This window comes from Pelecanus crispus, chromosome 3, assembly GCF_030463565.1.
Source record: "Pelecanus crispus isolate bPelCri1 chromosome 3, bPelCri1.pri, whole genome shotgun sequence".
NCBI classification, from domain to species: domain Eukaryota; kingdom Metazoa; phylum Chordata; class Aves; order Pelecaniformes; family Pelecanidae; genus Pelecanus; species Pelecanus crispus.
Genome location: NC_134645.1, coordinates 99,123,664 through 99,142,966, shown reverse-complemented (window position 1 = coordinate 99,142,966; position 19,303 = coordinate 99,123,664). Strand labels below are relative to the sequence as shown.

Below are 19,303 nucleotides of genomic sequence, written 5' to 3'. Positions count from 1 at the left end.
CCATCTCCAAGTGTCCAGCAATGCAAATCTAAGGCGGCGTTTCCCAAACTAGTCTGCTGACTGCTGATAGCCTATGAAGAGATTACAAATGCTCCAGAGCTGCTGCAGGAATGCATTAGGCAGTAAAATATATCGTGCTTTCAATTAAACTTTTGATGGTACTGATGCACAGCAGTCCACAAGTCAGCGTGAGGATTGACAACAAGGAGCTTATGGAGGGATAAACTAACCCCAAGATCACACAAAGATTTCATCTCAGAATGAATAGTCAGCTTTCTCCAGAGAAGAGCCTGGGAACTAGCTAGCACTTTAGTGCTGTTGATTATCAGGGATTGGGATGGTGATTCTGATCAGTTGGTTCCTTGGTTCCTGCATTAGTGGACTGGTTCAGTGCTTTAAGAGACACTTAAGACTATCGGTAGCTCCTCAAAAGCCTGAAATCAGTACGTAAAAGCAGGTCTATCACTGGCATTGAGTATGAAGGTAGAACTCAAGTCAGAGAGTCACAAAGATTGAGATATAAAATGAGCTTCAGTTAGGAACAGATATAAAAAGACAAAGGCACTGTGAATACAATTATTTGAAAGACCAGTAAAGTCTATTATTTAATAATCATGGAGATCAAATTACAGATTGTGCAGAGAAAGCTGAATAATTCAGCAGCTTTTCACTGTCCATAAAAAAATTGCTTTTCAGAAAATACATAAAATGAATTTTAGTTAATTTAACTGAAAAAAGAATTGGTTAAAGAGGTTTTAGATATAGCATGAATATCTGGTGTAATTTACCCAAAGAATGAACCAAAGCAGTCTCTAAATGATTAGCTGTTACCTTTGAGTACTTTGAGAAAGATGCAGCTTTGGAAGAACGGAGAGGTGCTAACAGAAAACATATCTTCATAAAAGGTGAATAGAAGAGGAACCAGAGTAAATAGGTCAGTTGAAAAAAGTTTAATGCAGGAAAGATATGAAATATTTTTAAAAATATTTAATTCTAAGTACCAGTGATATGGATGATAAAGTGGAAATACAATATGGCATAATTTTGTTAAGAACCAGTCATGGAATAAAACAGATTTCTGTCTCAGGAAGGTTAACTTTCTTGGGAAAGACAGAGAAACAGTCATGTTATGTATCTTGGCTTCAATAAAACTTTGAGACTGTCCTCATGATGTTTTTATAAGCAAGCAAAAAATGGTCTTGAAGTAATTGCCATATAGTTAACGTTTATCAAAAAATATGGATATGTCTATCAGCAGATTATTGTCAAACTTAGAAAGAGAGGTCTCTCCAATATCCAGTTCTTGTCAGTGATTTAATTTGATTAAGTAGATATAAACTCTGCAATTGGACTGGGAAAGATTGCTAGCTTTTTGAAGATATAGTAAAAACTTAAAATTCAGAGACAGTCTGAAGTCAACAAGATTAAACTTGAGACAGATAGGCATAAAGTGCTTAATAAGAAAAAACCAAAATCCGTAAGTAGAATAAGTCTGGAAGGCACAGTGCACTGTAAACTAAATGTAAGTAACAAATCTGATGCTACTGTTAAACAGACAGGTCTAAATGGTAAAACTTACTAAGAGGAGAATTATTGCCTTGTGCTCTCTTGAAATATTCTTCTCTTTGGAGAGAACATTTTTAAAGGAAGATGTAGCAAGCAGGAGTGAGTCTGGAGAATTAAGGCCATTTTAACATTTTCAAAAGCCCGGCACATATCATACATTTATTCAGAGTTGAGCATACACAGCTATGACTGTGCAGTATGTGTGCGGTTAGGCTGGATTTGCTGTACCGGCGTAGCAGACGAACTGCACGGCACAAATGCAGTGAGCTTGCTCTCGTACCTGGCATGCCCTTGCACCTGGGTGTTAGGACCCTTTCACACTGAGGGTTAGGGGGGCTGTACCATAAAGTGATATTGCAGCTAAAATAAGAACATTAGAAAAGAGGAGAGACTGGGGAAATTACACTTGTGTAGTCCAGCAGAAAGACCGGCAGGTGACATGGTAATAGACTACCTATCTGTAAAATGTTGTCACAAGGAGAAGAATGAAAAGCCAGGCAATGTAGGGATGTTGTTTTTAAGGCTTTTTACAGGTTTTTAAGAGCATGCGACACTGTCTATGTATAGTTTACCTTTGTGCAGAGGATGGACTTCATACCTTACATAGTTATGTCCTTAAGGTGCGTTAGGTGACTATGTCTCACTCTAGAAAACTTCTCAGCATGCTTTCAAAGGTGATGACGCTACCCTGTAAATGGTGTGCTCCTGATTACACTTATGGGTTAAGCAATGCTTCTCTTGAGCTGAGATTTGACACCCGTTCCTACCAACCAACAGTTTTTCTAATATGCTACAAAAGTGCTTACATTTTATTTTTCTTCTTCAAGATGGAAATGATTGAAACAGACTGAACAAAAACCGTAATAAATTTTGAATATGTCTAACTTTATAGTATGCCCAGGGCTACGTTTGCTTTAGCAATTGCAAGAAGAAGAAATGAGCATTGGTAATTGAAGAGTCCATCTGTCAGTGAAGCTGATGATAACCAGGTCAATCAGTTTTTACAGGGAGTCTTTAAATATAAGTTTAATGGCAGCACTTGGAAATCTGAGATACATTGCAGTAAAGTGTAAACCTATTGGTTGAGCTTTAAATGGGTTAACTTTAGTATTGGTAATGATTTAGCTGTGGCACCACAGAGTTTTGCGCTAATTCTTAACGTTTAAAAGCAGGACAAAATACTGTATATGTTCCTTGTGTTGCTGTAGCTGCATTAATTCCAATATCTGAGCTAGCTTATTGAAGTTAGCTTTGGCATCTGCACAGTTCATGCTACAGTTCACAGTAGTCAAAGCCTAGGAGAAAGCAGAAGGAAAACAATTGAAGATAATCAGGTGAGAATAGTCTGTGAGACTCTCCAATAACGAAAAGTTGTTGCTGGTATGCCACAAAAACAACAATATATTATTAATATATTAAAGTGCAATTTACTGTGTTCTGGAGTTACGCTGTTGTCATGGTTTAAGCAACTTCATTGAAATTGTAGCAAATAATTACATTGTTAGGTGGATAGACAACGATATTTAACATTTAAAAATTATATTTGAAACTTTCTTTCGAGTTTTCATTAAAAAATATCTTCAGCCAATATATATGTAATCAGTTATGTATGTAACAATCTAAACTTCAGAAGCAATGAGAACCCATCAGAATTGGTAGTGTTGTGTAAAACATTAACTGCAGCTGCCTTTTTTAATTTCAGATTGCACTACCACTTGTGGGAGACATGGGTGCTATACTGAAGGTAAACATTGTCAGAGATTAAGTATCTTTGTTTACTATAAGCATGCTTTTTAAACCGAAATATGCACTTGAAAGTTTCTGTAGGTTCAATTCTGAACTATTTGGCTAGCCTAAAACCATTCAGAGATTTTTGTTTTGTTTTTAAAAAATACTCAGGAAATGTATTTGAGAGGAATTTTGCAAAATAACGTTTGAACAGTATGTGAGGTACTAGCCAGCAAGTGCCTGTTCAGTACATCCAGCCCACAGTATGAATTGCTGCAATCTGAGGAGAAAAATCCTATTCTACTGTTCTTTATTAATACAGGTACTTAGGGTTTCTTGACTTTCTCATTCCAAAATTTGCTTTCTTGTAGGTCTGTCTTTGGGCTTTTCCCTGACTCTTTCTGTGTGTAATTGTATTTTCTTTCTCCTGTACCTGCTTTTCTACCTCTTTGTCAATTCTCTCTCTTACCAACTCTTTATGCTTCATTCTTCATTTCTGTCTGTTTTGTGGTTACCACTTCTATAAGATTGTAATTTAGCTGGAAAATGCTTCTCTCAACAAAGCAGGAATCATGAAGCTGGTGAGAGTAACAAGTAGCCTCCATCTCTACCTAATCTTTAAAAGGAAGATGGTCTGCTCAAACCTAAACACAGGACTATCTGAGATGAAGGCATTTATGAGTCCTCTCAAAAAGAAGCTAAAAATTTGTTAGCATGGTTTGAGTAGAGTGTGTGAGAGATGGGGAGGGAAACAAGGAAGAGTATCAGAAGAACTATTTTATGTAGAAGAGAGAAAGGACTGAAGAGAAGGCTTTGCCGTAAAATGAAGGGATGGTCACAAAGGCAGGAAGGAAGCAGTCTGCATAGATCAGACCTTCTGCCTGTGTCACAAAATAGTCGTTTATCACTTTGCTTTGTGTCTGTTCCTCAGGGTGATCCTGGCACAAGAGGTCCTCCAGGCATCCCTGGCAGAGAAGGGCCAAAGGTAAGTTTTGAGGAGAGTCCTTTACATTGCTTTGTTGCTTGTTAAAAGTAAAAGGCCAGACTCTTACCTCCAACAGTCTTGACATTTTGTCTGATCCCTCTCCCTGTAGCATCTGAGCAGCCTAAAGGTTCAGACAATTTTTACGGTTCAGCCCTCGTCCTGTCAGTTTGCCTTTCCTCTCGGGAAAGTGAGCGAAATAGCCTGAGTTGAATCCGAATCCAGGATACCTCTCCTGTGTCTTGTGTCCGTTAAAGCTAGCTCAGATTTGACTGTGCAGTAGTGCATTGCCATCTATAGGCTTATTTTAGGTGAGTCAGTCACAGGAGAACCCACAGTGAAGAAGGAAACTTCCCGTAACTCCCTCAGCTGTGCAACAGCTGGATCACCCTCTGCCTTTGCACCTCGTTCCCCGTGGGATTAACGCACCCGTTTCACAGGGACTTGAAGTTTCATTGATGTCCATCAAACTTCTCCTTCACTGTAATTGAATCAAATGCACATGGTTTGGCATACAGGTATCCCCTATAGTTGAGCAGAATTCCATGAAAGTGTACTTTCTCCATTTTGGCAAGCATTTAAGCCTTTTGATATTAATAAGATGTCTCCATCAGGCCTTTTGACTAGCTTGCCTACTAGGTAAAAAACACTAATTTTCTTTCACCTCAATGGGAGGCATATTTTAAAGCTTTTGGGTAGTACTGAGCCTTTTTTTCCTGTTTTAGGCACTATTGCTCTAAGGGCTTCATGCAAGCACATATTAAATGTGGGTCATAAAATGCGCTACAGAGCATGAAATTCATTGTTCTCTAATAGAAAGTATTTGTTTGAATGTTACATTTTCATAGGGAAGCAAAGGTGAACGTGGATTTCCTGGGCTTGCTGGAGAGAAGGGCGATGAGGTAAAACTACTTAATTTCTATAGCAGTTACAATCTTATCTGAACCTGAATGAAATGCACAGAATGTTATTCAGTTTTTAAAACTGCTGAGATAGTAATATATTGCTATAAATAGCCCTCAATTCTGAATTTTCAACAAGATTAAATGCTATTATTCAATTAAGTAATATCTATTTAATTTTTGTCTGAGGATTTTTGCTTATTTGTATATTTTAAAGCCTCACATACATTTAAATGCTAATTTTAAAGTGTATAGGATAGAGCAATAAGTAGTAAACGCCAAGTATTTTCAGAAAATACTTAATGTTTTATAACATATTTGCTTTCATTGTGTTAGTTTCCCTTTAGAATTCACTTTCAAAAACATTCCATTAGGCAAATACTCTGATGGGAATGGTCGTAGCAACAATTACTATTAAGTGGAAACTGGAAAATGTTTGAAGAGACTGAATTTAAAATATTTACAGTATTTTGCAACATATACTGCATTCTTAGAGTTATTTTTATGTCATTATGGAGAAGGAAAAAAGCCACGTGACTTGTGGTGCCAAGTCCAAAATAGCTGCTATAGCTCTCATTTTAAATTGAAATATTTGCAGTTAACAGTTCAAGAGCAATCTCTGTCCAAAAAAAAAAAAAAAAAAAAATCACCAAAACAGAAGCTATTAAAAAAATGAATCTGAGTAAATAAATTAATTTTGTAGTGACCTTAGCCAACTGAAGGAGTTAAAATAAGTAGTCTGTTACAAAATATTTGGTGAACCCTTCAAAATTCCAAAATATTTAACTGGCACTGTTAAAGATGTACTACTCTCTCTCTTGCAATTTGGGAGTGCTGGCTACAAGAGAAAGCACCTGGAAAATATGGAAGGAATTTAGAGATTACTGATTGAGGGGTCTGTAATTCTTTATGAGTGTTTTACATTTCTTTGGTGCTAAAGTCATTATATAGTAAGAATTTAGAATTTATAGAATGAGAATAATTTTTTAAAAAATCTCTGTTCCTCAGGATCCTTGGCTTCCAAAAGTAAACAGTTATATAAGGAAAAAGAAGGTTGCAGCAGAAGCACTAAATATGTGTTACTGCTACTGCTTTGCCCCAGAATTTAGCAGATTGTCAGACTAAAGTATCATGCTTATTTTTCCTCTTGTTTTTACACGATCTATAGAGCTCATTATGTCTTTGCTTCTTAAAAGTAAGTGCCTCCTCAGGTTGGATTTAGACCATATACCTTAAAATGATGGGGCAGCCATAAACAAAGCCCAAGCAGAATTTTACCTAAAAAATAAATGGGAAAGTAACACATCCTTCGTGTGCCCCATAGGGCACCTCTGGAATTCAACCCTAGCAGTCTGAGGCATTAGCAAAACAGTTTCAACAATTGAGATGCTATTTAACTGCTGAGAATCAAGCGAGATATTAGAGGCAATTAAGAAGGCAGTAAGGGAAAGGCAAGATTATAACTGGCAGTTAATTTTTTTTAAAAGATGCCAGAGTAAATTTATTCTATTTTTTTTTTATTGATTCGGTAGGGTGCTGTGCTGTGTTAGTAAGTTAGGTATTCGCATGCTGCTTCACTGTTTGATAGCTGGTTAGCTGCCTTAGCTCTGATATTTTCAGTGTTTAGCAGCAGCTTTTGATTATGACATTATGAGGGTGTAAGTGAATTTATTTTCAGAAACACGTGTGAAAGAGTTTGCAAAGTAACTTTTTTTACATATTTACAAATTTTAAAAGAATGCATTTGTTTTCATTTTTATGACTTGGTTAGCATGGGAATGGGAAGAGAGATTGAGAAGCCTACCTGAAGCTCTTTGAAATACGCTCATTAACTTCCATGTGCTTTCAAATAGCCCTTTACTGTTTGTTGAAGCTTAGTTCTCTTTCCTTTTTCAGGGGAGTGTTTTTCTCACATCAGTAATAAGAATTACAGAAAATGTTCCTTTGGCTTCATATTAATTTTCCGGGTGACTGTACCATCACAGTAAAGTAATTCAAAATAAGCAGAGAACACATTAGCAGTTGGATTGCCACTCTGAAAAGCTGCAGAGGTATCTCAGTGTCCTCTGTGTGTAGGAGCAAGAAAGGGCAATCAATGTCTCTCTCCATCTCCACATCTTTCCTGATTTATTTCTGTCTGGAGTTTTTCCCTCAGGCTGTCCCTCAGAGCCCCTGTTTCAGGGCTCCTGACCTCTGTGGTTTTCTAGACTACCCCCTTAGCCATGCCTTCTTAAACACTGCATTTAACATGAGAAATATGCCTTTTCTGAGGTGATTCTTCTTGTCAGAGGATAGGCACCCTGTGCAGATAAAATCGATCACTGCTGGGAGGGACCTACTTCCCTTCGTGGATTATAGGGGGAACCGAGAGTAATTAGCTCGCATTAGTACATGACTTTTACACCTTGCACCTAAGCCTGGTGTGGCAGAGGAAAGACTTCAGTGGCGTGCAGGCTTGTCTTAAATCCTACCTGTATCCATTGTACTAAGTTGTGCACCTGTATGTTTAGTAAGCGGATACCAGAATCCATCGATTTCCAGGCAACCAGATAGAATAAGAGCAGGAAAGTAAGTCATCAAATATTATGAAAAATGTCATGTTCCGTTACCAAAAAAGCAAAATCTATAAATCAGGCAGAAAGCATCATTGCATTTAGATAGCATCAGGTAACATTGAGAAGTCTGCGTATCCACTGTCTTCTCACCAGCAAAAAAACCTTTTAGTGTTAGAAAATAGAAAATTAATCTCTAAGGAAAAGCCAGATGTCCTGCTCTTATCTGCACGGCTAAAGACAAAAAGATATACAGGACATAAGCTAACAATGGGAAAGGTTGAAGGACAAATATTGGTCATAAGTCAAGCAAGAAGTTGCCTCTAACCTTGCTCAATGATAATATCTTCCCTGCATGGTGGGGTTTTTTTTCATTCCTGAAAATAATGCCAACCTTTTAGATGAAAATGTCTTTAATATAGTTATAATACTGCTGGACATGCTGAATATAAGTAGTTTTTGAGGTATAAGTGGGAGAGGAAATAGACATATGCTCTTTCAATTTCCAGGGCCTTCAAGGTGCTCCTGGACTGCCAGGCGTACCAGGACCCAGTGGACCATCTGTAAGTGTGTGCTGTCACCTGTGATCTAATCTGTCTCTGCAGAGGTTGCTATAACTATCTAGTAAAACTTTGTATTCTTAGTTTCTTTTCCTTTCTTTTGGCTTTTAGGAGAGTAATAATAACATCTTACCCGTACTGGTTCTAATAAAAGAAACTATGTTGTGAGTTGATGTTACTGAAAATACTGTCGTCGTCTGGGCTCAAAGTTTATGTAACTTAAATGGATTTGGAGTTTTGGCATTAGTAGAGACTCTGTGAGGTTACATGATTTATGATGTGCAAACTTGCAGTTAATTATGTATTTGTACCCAAGTTACAGTAATAATGTTAGTAATAAAAATCTAAAAATAATTCCAGCTAGGCATTCTAAAAACATGTAATGCTGAAACCAAGTTTCACAATAAGGTTGGTTTCACAATTAAAAAAAAGTATGACAATAAGCTGACAATATTTAAAGCCACTGAAAAAATATCATTTAAAATGTTGGTATTTCTGGGAAAACTCCTCTTGGAAATTTTTTAAAATTTTATTTTCTACATACTGGGTGGGATCACATTAGTTAGTATGAACATTGTTCATTCCTAGGTTGCTGACAGTACTAATGCTTCCCTTCTTTCAAAAATTGTAACACATTTCGGAAGTTTAACGTGGAATATGTAAATTGGCATTTTAGCAGTAAAGCATGATTCTTAGCAGTATCAAGAGGTGACTGTTAAGGTCAGTGCATTTAGTTTGCCAAGGTGAAAATGCAACCACAAACACAAGTTTTACCCTTCAAAGGGCTTATCAGAAGGACATAGCTGTTGTATCAAACGGAAGAGAAGTATTTAAACCTGGAGGACAAGCATAGTTAGGTTTAAATGACCTTCAAAAAGCACACGTTTTAAAAACTAAGCTTCAATGCAAAAATACAGTGTTTCATTGTTCCCTTAATATAACCTGATACTGTGTTGTGCAGGGAGTCACAGGAAGACCTGGACATCCTGGTCCGGCAGGGTCAAAAGGCGAAAAGGTATTCCTTCTTTTTAGTCTTGGTAAAGATCTGTGAAGGTTTTGCAATCCCATTACGCTCCTGTGTTTGGGGGTTTTCTTAACATAGAGTGCAAACAAGAACTTGAAATACATTTTCAAATTAATTTTTATTTGTGTCTTAATACAAGTACTTTCCCCAAACAATGCCATACATATGGGCTTATATTTTGAAGTGTAGTCCTTGTGGTGTATGTAAGTTGCAGAGAATGTTCTCTAAGTATGACATGTTATATAAAATTTAGGAAAGTGAAAATACGTTTGTGAAATAGTATGTGACTAGTTACTACTTGCTCTGCTTCTCATTTTTTTTACCAGTATTTTAGTCAAAAGTAATTGCATACTTTAAAAGTGCTTCACAAGTACTAAAAGTTATTGAGTAAGAGTTATTCTGCAAAAATATATAAGCTTCCTTTATACTTAATTTACGCTGTTATAGCACTGCTTTTTATCAATGTTTTATGTCCTCTTTTATCAGGCTCTTGATATTATCCATTATAACTAAGAGGTCAAATTCATTTCTTGGGCACCTCAGTTCAGTGAAATACAGCTGACACAAACTTAGTTCGCTGCAAAATACTTTCTGGGACAAGTTCTCCATTTTGTATATGAATACACTTTTCTGAAGTTTTTTTTCAGCTTTAGCCTGGAGTTTTCCAGGCATAGCACTGCCACATCAATGTGTGTGATCCTACTAATACTCTACAAAACGTTTACTCTGGTATGAGTGAGAAAGGAAACTATTTTGTAAAGCTCTGAAATTATTTCAGTATAAAAATTGATTGAGAGCTGTCTCCTTGTAGACCATAATAGCAGAAATTTACTACACTTATTTCCTTTTCATGTAACCAAATGCAAAACACAAGTCTTTGTTAGTTCCTTGTTTACAATTCACACACAGGTGGGAATGAGAACCCCCTGCTCTATAACCAGTGTCTCATCAATCAAAAAGGGCAAAAGTCAGATGGTTGAAGAGTGATGAAGTAAACTGAAATATAGGCAGAGAAATTTCCTCCTCCTTCCTTCATCTGGGGAACATTTTTGAGAAATGATCAGATAATACGCTTTCTGAAGTATAGTATTTTTATTCCCCATGAAGTACTCCAAATCACTCTCTGGAGGCTGACAGTTCTATCAATTAGCAGGACCATTTGGGAATTATCCTAGTATAAGCATTTAATTACAATTATATTTTTCTGGTGAGCTAATTATTGCCATTGAACATTTATCTTGACTTTTGCCACCTTAATAATTTTAAATATGCAACCTAAGTGTCTCACTGACATATGTTTAATAAGATCCAATGAAGTCAGTGAAAAATACTGGCAGAATTGTTCCAAATTATAGTGTTTTTAACTGAATAGTAGTGATGAGATTTTGAAAAGATATTGTTTGGGAAATTTGGTGTTGAAACCTTTGAAACTCTATACTGTTCAGAGACCCCACCATTCTGCTGGGGCAAAAACTCAGAAGCTTTTTTTTTTTAATATAAACAATTCAGAGCATGTCAGCAGAACAGACTACAGATACAGGTAGCCACAGATGAATATTTTACAGTAAAAACCAAAAAGAAGTTCATTATATCTCTTAATAAAGATGATCATTATTTTTATTCAATGTGTTTCTAAGTAAATGGAACTTCTGAAACTGAAGCTCTTCTTTATTTACTTGTGAGTGATCAACTGAGGATTGGCTTTTGCAAAATTGTATACAAAGTATAAGATGAATGTTAATTTTTATCCGTCAGTTGCTTAGAAATTTACATTAACAACTCTTTCTTTTTCTTCCTCTCCCTTCTGGTACATATGAAGTGTTTCACAACCCAGGTTGCCACTACTATTTTGCTACAAGGAAGTCACAACACATAAAGCATCAAGTAACTAACAAAATGAAAAACTAGTATAAAGTAATGATTAATAACTTGCCTAAAGCTTAAGCAGGAACTGGGCAGCAGAATTTGTTCTTGATATTACCTGCTCATATTGACTGTATCTCTTGTTTATTGTCATTGTCGTCATCATACCTTGGGTATGGAATAGATGTGGACATCAGTTACAGTAAATGAGTTATATGAATCTCTTGCTCTACTAGGGTAGTGAAGGTTCTCCTGGGAAACCTGGACCACCTGGGCCTCCGGTGAGACATTTTGGTTTATATTTTGAACATTATATTAGGAACAATATACTTGTGAGTAAAATATAATGCAATACAAAGAATTGACTGTAAATCTAATATGTATTAATAGTGCAGGAAGTCAACGATGTCTTTTTGCAAAAGGTTTCTGTATTCCTTTTTTTTTCCTGTGATTCATCACTGAGTAAGTTAAGGTCACTACAGCCATCTTAGAAACTGGGTCAAATGAGTTAACCTTGGTGTCCAATGTTATTAGAGTAACTCAGACAGCTTGGGTACCTGAGATCAGGGAACTCGGGGAAAAAGTCTGTGGAGCTCACTAGGCTCCAAATTAACTGGAATAGTAACCTAACACAAAATCAATTCTGGAGAATTATAATAATAATAAATAACAAAATGTAATGTACACTGAGATTTACAGGTTTCTGGTTTCGTAATTCAAAAAACATCCCAAGATGCATTGGTATGTATCTTATGTTCTTACTGAAATGTCTGGAATCTGAAAAATTGATCAAGAACAAAAATGATACCACAGCTTTGCTGAGCTATGGGGCTTCAACAGGGCAAGAGTTCTGCCTTTATAATTCATAGCTGTGACACTTAGTTGGTTTTTATGTTTTAAAGGGTATGCCTTACAATGAAAGAAATGGAATGAGCAGCTTATATAAACTCCAGGTATTTCTCTTTACTGGGTTGGGTTTGTTTTTTGTTTTTCAATCGACACCTAATTTTGGCCCAGCTCAACTTTTAAACTTGCTGTTACAGGGAGGTGTGAGTGTCGCTAGTTATCCAGGTCCACCAGGACCTCCAGTAAGTATTAAGAAACGTCATTTCTAATAGTTAATTAACATAGTAACAGAGGGGTTGGTTACTTGGATGCAGTTTTGGTAAGTGGCATAGAATTCGATTTTATATGTGAAAGATAGAAAAAATAAGGATTGATTGATATGTAGTAAATGGTAAAGTGTGATTTTATGTACTTATCAAGCATTTTAGCCCATTTTGGAGAGTAGTTTATTTTGATTTACGTATTTCACACTAGCAAGTAAAGTCTGCAAAAATGGTGCATAATTCGGTATTGGACTCTTTAGTGAAAGTATCCTAATATCTTAAAGTCTGTAATATAGTATTTATAGTTAGTGATGCCATGGTTTTGTAATGGATTAAATTTGGTGCTGGAAATTAGAAGTTAATTATTTTTTATCTCAGTTCTGTCACTGATTCACTGCATGTAGCCACACAGCTGGTGTCTTCCACACTGCAGAGTGCAGATGCCCCACCTTGCAGTTGGACACTGTTGCTTTGGGTCTGTGGAGCCAAAGATGCTGTGCACTTATTTAGGTCCTCCTTCTTGTTAGTGTCATAGGCAGGTTCTGCTGGTTTAAGATGAATGTCATTTTGGTAACCACATAAAAATGTTGTAGCCATCAGTGAGGCTTTGTCCTTACATTATGTGCCATTTGTAGTCACGAGCTCGCACTGGACCCCAGAGCTGTCTTTCTCTGTATTCTGTAACAGCAAGACAAAAACCAAGTATTACTAAGATTTCACACTAAATTAATCAGCTGAGAGGGCTGGACTTAATACTGATTCTAAATGCCCTGATTAGCAAAGTATACTCATAATGCAGTAATTCAAAAAAAATACCATCTTATTGTGTAACTCTGTTCTTCTTTAAATGTGTTTCCACCTCTTCATTTCTTTGCAGGGTCCAAAAGGAGATCCTGGCACAGTGGTATGTATGTATTTTTTGGTCATGATAGAGAATTCCCCAAGTAGTTCAACACATGATCCTAGTCACAAGGGTGGAAGAGTCCACTAACATTCTTTAGCACGTAGCTTACCTGCTGCAGGATCAGTACATCTGAAAAAGCTTTTTTAATTGCCAGGCTTGTGAATTTTGCAATTTCTGGTAAATAGGTCTAAGTGATAATATAATGAATGACTGAACATAGTGTTAACTGCCTGTGAATTCATCTCTGTTGAGCTGTCTCTGGATATATCTAAGAATAGAGAATTTGAAATAAAGGTCAAAAATAACCTTAAGAGCTATTAGATTGTTCTCAACATTGAATTTGGAAGTGATAAGGATGAAAGGACAGCGTGCTACATCATGCTAGCTAGTAACAACTAGAAATTGATGTTTTCTTTGGAAATGGCATGCCAGTTAGTTACAGTATGATCACATTGCTTCTGGTGAGCAAGACAATGATGATCATGGGAGCCACTATACCTTTCAACCATGCAGTCTGACATTCAAAAGCAGATCTATTGAAGGTTTTTATATTTTTTTCCTTTAAGCATTCTGTTATGTCCTTTTTACGTGATCTTTCTTTAAAAATTATGTGGAGGGGAAGACAACTAGTGGAAGAATCTTGAGCAGTTGCATAGGGCTAGCCACCAGCGGAATGTAGATCCACATCCTGATTGGGCGTACATTTTTCCCAAAGTCCCTGATGTGTGATGTAACTCGCCTTTATAATAGAGAAACTATATTTGTCATTAGCTTGCAATTTGTCACTACAGTTCCTACCCTTAAAGGTGGCGGAGTTGAAGCTTACAGGTATTGTATCTTGATGACTGGACGTCAGTGAAAATACCCAAAAGTAATAGTAAAATTTAAGTATTGATAGTTTAGCCCAAAAAGTATGATAGCATCAAATGTCATTTTAAATGGATATTGTTTTAAAAATCGCATAGGTGCTTCCACAGCAATTAAAATTTCAATACATCCGTGTACTTCTTTTTCAACTCTAAGCAACATCACATAACTGCATAATGATAGTCACAGCACTGTAACACTGCAAGGCAGTGCAACAGGTACTTCTCTTTCACAGTCAGTGTGGTAGAACTGTGTCCAGCAGACCTCTTTCAAACTTCAGGCAGTATGACTGAATCAGGATGAGTACCATGTGTCAGCTAATAGAAATTGATGAGAGGAATTTGCTGATAAAAGCAGTAGAAGCTGAGCTAGTTAGGAGAGAAGATTGTGCCCAGTCAGACTGCATTCCCCATGATCTGCTGATGAATTGTCTACTTGATAAAGATAAGGAAACCCTGAAAAAAATTGGAGATCAGTTTTGAAACAAAATCACATCCCTTGCAGCAAAGTAAAGAACAGCTATGTCTGCTACTGGTGAGACAAATTTCTACTTCAGAGAAATACTTACAGAATTCCTTAATGCATTCATGAGTTCTTTCAACCACCAAGAAGCTGACACTTGACCTCTCCATCTGCTGTCGTGTCTTCAAATTGTTAGTCTTGGGCAAAATAAATAAGGAGATGGTTCAGCCAGTATCTTGGATGCCTGGTAGTAAAGAATCAGGTCAAAGCACAACACATGGACTATTTAAATGCTACTAGAGACTGGTCTTGTCTGAACATATCGGGCCACAGTATTTGGAAGATGATGGTGAGTGTCTTCTCCTGTTGAAGGGTTCTTGTCTTCTGACTCTTCTGATATCATGGAGACTTTCTCTTCAGTATCAGTGTGAAACTACTGAGAAATGCCTCTACTCATGAAAGCAGCATGTGCTCCTCAAGGACAATAAGAAACCCAAAACAGAACCCCTCAGCACTTACAGCAAAACATGGAGTTGTTTTCCTAAAACAGTTGATTAATCTGTTTTCAAAAAAAGTCACAAAGCCTCTTTTTTTTGTTTCATCATCATGCCCAGAAGTCTTTCTGTACCAGCATCCACCTCCTACTCAGGAAGCACCATCTCCCAGAGTTTAAGTGAGGAAAGTGAGATCTGGCAGAGACTTCATGAAATCCAGATGGCAATTTGCTGTGGCTTTTGATTTAACTGAGAATTGCTGAAATACTGGAATTGTTAGCTGTAGTTTAAATCTCTGTGGTAAATTATCAATTTTCTTTAAAAAAAGAAAAAGAATTAAAAAGGCCTCCCCACTCTACACGTTAAACTGATTTCTCTGGTGGAGCATGTTTCTGGTTTTCTTTCAAAATTCGAAGACCTACACAGGGACTTAGTCTGTGTGTCCCTTGCTGCAGAGTAAGCTTTTTCTAGGGAACCGAGTGCACAATTGCTTGGAGGTTGGTTCTCTGGTTGACGGTGTATGCTTACACCCTGGGGCTCTACCACCTGGAGGTGCTTTAGAGCTGACCTTGGCTTGCAAGAACACTGGAGGGGAGTCTTCTGGATTACATTCTTCATCAAAATTAAAACTGTTGGTCCAAATATTCACACACTGCCTCTGGGAAAAGCTTAATTATCAGATCACTAAAGCAGGGTGTAGCAAAATTTGTTCACCTAAAAACTGGTTAGCTGTTTTACTAATCTCAAGTTAAATAATCTGCTGTTGCTTGCTGGTCAACATTTCTTATGTAGAGTACAGAAATTCTAATGTATGCAATCCTTTTTAATTAAAAAAAAAAAAAATTCAGGGAGACCCAGGACCTATGGGATTACCAGGATTGGAAGGACTCCCAGGGGAAAAGGTAGGACTCTTGAAAGAAATCATGGCTTCTTAGTGGCAGCTGTCTGCAGCTAAATGTTTTCTGAAACCTTGTTTGAATTTCTTTTTGGTGTAAGTTAATGTTTCTGTGTGAAAAATATTTGCATATTTATCTGTATTTCTTTTTTTTGTTTTACTGTGGATCTAAATCGTATACTCACTCAACATAATGTCATTTTCCACAAATGGAAAATTGTGTGTAGGAGGTCTTGTAATATTTTTTTTTCTTAACTTGATAGAATACTGCTATGTGTTGTATTATATATAGTATATACAATATATAACTATATTACTTAATAGTAATATAGTTAACATGTGCCTCAGTATGGTCTTGTTCTCTGTTGAATAGTCTTATGCTTACAGTCTGTCTTTTTCTAAGACTTATGGCATAGCTACAGATCTGAAGAGAAGTTTTCACCTGAATTATTCTAGACCTAGTGCATGCAAGACTTCCATACAAAAAAAAAAAAAAGACAACTATTTGTGTTGAGTGTAAAGAAGAGTAGAAATAGAGGGAGAGACTGATTCCCTACAGTTCCTGTTGAATTGCATCCTGCTCCAAAGTGAGCAAAAATCTCTCTTCTCAGACTGTTGCTCATTATTCTAAAATAGGCTCCTTGTTTCTGTTCTGCTTTTCTTGCACTCCGTATTGCATGTATGATGCCATTGTAACACATCCCAAGCTGTATCGTATTCTTCAGCTCCTTCCTGTAGTTCAAGTCTGCATTCCAGTGCTAGGAAATAATCCTTCCCTTCAGCTGGTGGCATGTTTCAGCCTTTCACTTACTAGTTGTGGAGGCTGATATAAATTTAGAGAAACACTTGTCATAAAATGCTAAAAATTTCAAGATTTTTGTATTAATTTCTAAATATGGCAAAGTACAAAAGGTTCAGCAGAGAAATGAAAAAATCTGTAAATATTTTTCTGTCAGTGAAAACAGTTTGATTTTGCCCATATCTTCTAAATTTAAGAAGAAAAGAGTGATTTTTTTTTAAATGGAATATTTATTCATCTTTTTGAATTACGTGTTATTCAATAACTTCATACAAAATAGGTTACTGAAACTTAATTTTTCATCAAAGAGCAATGTAAATGAAAAGTTTCTCTCTCTCAGTATCGCTGTGCGTTACTCCTACTTGTGCAGAGAGTGGGGAGTGACAAGATCTAAGGCAGGTGTCTATACTAGATGTTGCAATTATGTGAGATGATTCTTGCTCTGGAAGACTACAATTTACAAGCAATTAAAGACTAATCTGATTTAAAAATGAACAAACACAGGGATATATTACAGGTCTAAGTGAGACAAAGTGGGGACAAGAATTAAATAAAGGGAATAAGCAATGGAGCAGATCATATAAACAAGCTAAGTGAGCGTTTGGCCCTTTCCCAAAGTAAAAATATCCTTTCCTTAAATAAATTTGGTCAAAATTCCACATTTCTGGTGCAAATAAATGAACAGAATCCCAGAGTCTGCCTGCCAGTCCCAACAGTATAGCGCATGCTGGTTTTTAATTTAGAGTTATTAGGTACATCTGTGTAGCGGAATGCCATCTTCCACAGACAACGTTGGCTGTAATTTCATGGTAATGCCATGAACTGCCTTAAGAACTTTTTGTCCTCAGGGTAAAATGTCCCTTCCTTCAGCTGTGCTGACACAGTGATCTGTGCAGCCATGCTGCAAATCACATTGCTGAAAGGACCAGAATAACCCTTAAAAGCAAAAAAGTTACAAGGGAAGTGTTGGGAATTTCTGGCTTCACCGTCATAGCCAGCATATAGGGAAAACACCACGCTACAAGTTCTGGGTCCAGAGTAACCACAGGGACAGAGTGCAGTGCTCCAGCCAATATGCCCTCCTACAGTTACTCGGTGCTCAAGTTCCTGAGGTGCACGTTGTGTTCCTCACTGAGGGGTGAACTTGAATTTCAAGTGACTTCCCTTAGCCTCCAGAGCAAGAGAGGTTGAACTGTGGCCCGTGAGCAAGCTGGTCCCTCCGGACACAAGGTCAGGCATTTAACTTGTCATTTGCCTACACTTTGTGTAATGGAGTTAAGTGTTTCTAATTACCAGCATTATCATTGCACTACCTGAGCAAAGTGACGAGAATGAGACAAAACAGCATTAGGTATAAGAACAGAAACCAGAAATCCCAACACCTCCTGGGGCTCTCCCGCACAACAGAATGCGGCTGTAGCTGTGTTGGCGGAGCTTTTGCAAAACAACTCCAGGTAGCATAAACTCATCTCACAGAAATATTCTCCTGTTAGTATGGCTTTAACTGTGCCAGGGCTTTTCTGATACAATTATAGAAACTAGGAGCCTGATTTTTTTCTTACATTTTTAGCCAATGGTATGCTAGCAGAGTGTGGTGTTCCAGACCAATACATGTCAGCAGTGGGTTAGGGTAAATCTCACTGTGTAGAGTTTTACCACTGGTGAGCTGCATCTGTCTGCTTTGGGTCATAGTCTTCTCGAGATAAAGATGAATTTGTGCCCATAACTCATCAGCTCCAGCACAAAAGCCATTGTCTTGGCTTAAAGCCTAGATGAAGGTGACTGTGTGCTAAAAGGAGAAAGGACCATGGCACAAGCAAATCAAGGATGCTGACTTGCAGCAAATAGATGACTGGGTAGCAGGAAGGTGAAAACTTCTTTGAAAGATACATCTTAAATATGGGGAATGTTGATATGATAGTGAATTACCCTATGTGAATTTTGGTCATTGTCATGACCACAAATCATAATTATTTGGAAAACTCAAGCAGAGTATAAGGGATAGCATGGAAATTATGACATTATACAAGAGAACCTAAACAAAGGATTTAAGTTACTTGCTCGAGTCTGTGAAATGAGTCATTGGCAGAGCTAAATATTAGCATTTAGCAGAGCCTGGCTCTTGTCCTCATTTTCAGTTCACTGAATAATCCTTCCTCAGGTTTTAATGGGAATCCACAAACAAAATTCTGTTTTGAGTGTTACCATTTATGTATAAATTTATCTTTTCTTCAGGGTGACCGTGGACCAGCTGGCACACCAGGAATAGCAGGGACACCGGTACGTATATTCATTAAAGAAAACTCAGTTTGTTGGAAGCTGAAAAAACAGGTCAAGAAAAGCGCTGAGCTGTAATCTCCATCACTGTTTGTGGAACACCAGCGCATGGGTACTGCTTTATAGGCAGGTATGAAAATGATGTGCTTTTCCTAAAGAGATTAGAGTTTAATACCACTGAGGGTTCATAGTGTTACTAAAATGACAGGAGGAAATGGTGTGAATACATGATAAAGCTGGAATTTGAAGCTGCATATGCTCGGTTAAGAAAGCATATAAGATTCTTCTCATTGCCTCAGCTTAATATAGATAAAGACAT

At 37.1% G+C, this 19,303-nt stretch overlaps 1 protein-coding gene across 1 annotated transcript in view; it reads left to right on the top strand.

The window, feature by feature from the left end:
• The window catches only part of COL19A1 (collagen type XIX alpha 1 chain), a 204,938-nt gene that overhangs the window by 166,236 nt on the left and 19,399 nt on the right, over window positions 1-19,303 (top strand). Inside the window, exons 30-40 of the mRNA XM_075708001.1 lie at window positions 3,269-3,310; window positions 4,226-4,279; window positions 5,125-5,178; window positions 8,240-8,293; window positions 9,252-9,305; window positions 11,414-11,458; window positions 12,080-12,130; window positions 12,221-12,265; window positions 13,164-13,190; window positions 15,862-15,915; window positions 18,943-18,987. Coding sequence (XP_075564116.1) covers window positions 3,269-3,310; window positions 4,226-4,279; window positions 5,125-5,178; window positions 8,240-8,293; window positions 9,252-9,305; window positions 11,414-11,458; window positions 12,080-12,130; window positions 12,221-12,265; window positions 13,164-13,190; window positions 15,862-15,915; window positions 18,943-18,987 — 525 coding nt within the window. The remainder of the gene's footprint in view (window positions 1-3,268; window positions 3,311-4,225; window positions 4,280-5,124; window positions 5,179-8,239; window positions 8,294-9,251; window positions 9,306-11,413; window positions 11,459-12,079; window positions 12,131-12,220; window positions 12,266-13,163; window positions 13,191-15,861; window positions 15,916-18,942; window positions 18,988-19,303) is intronic.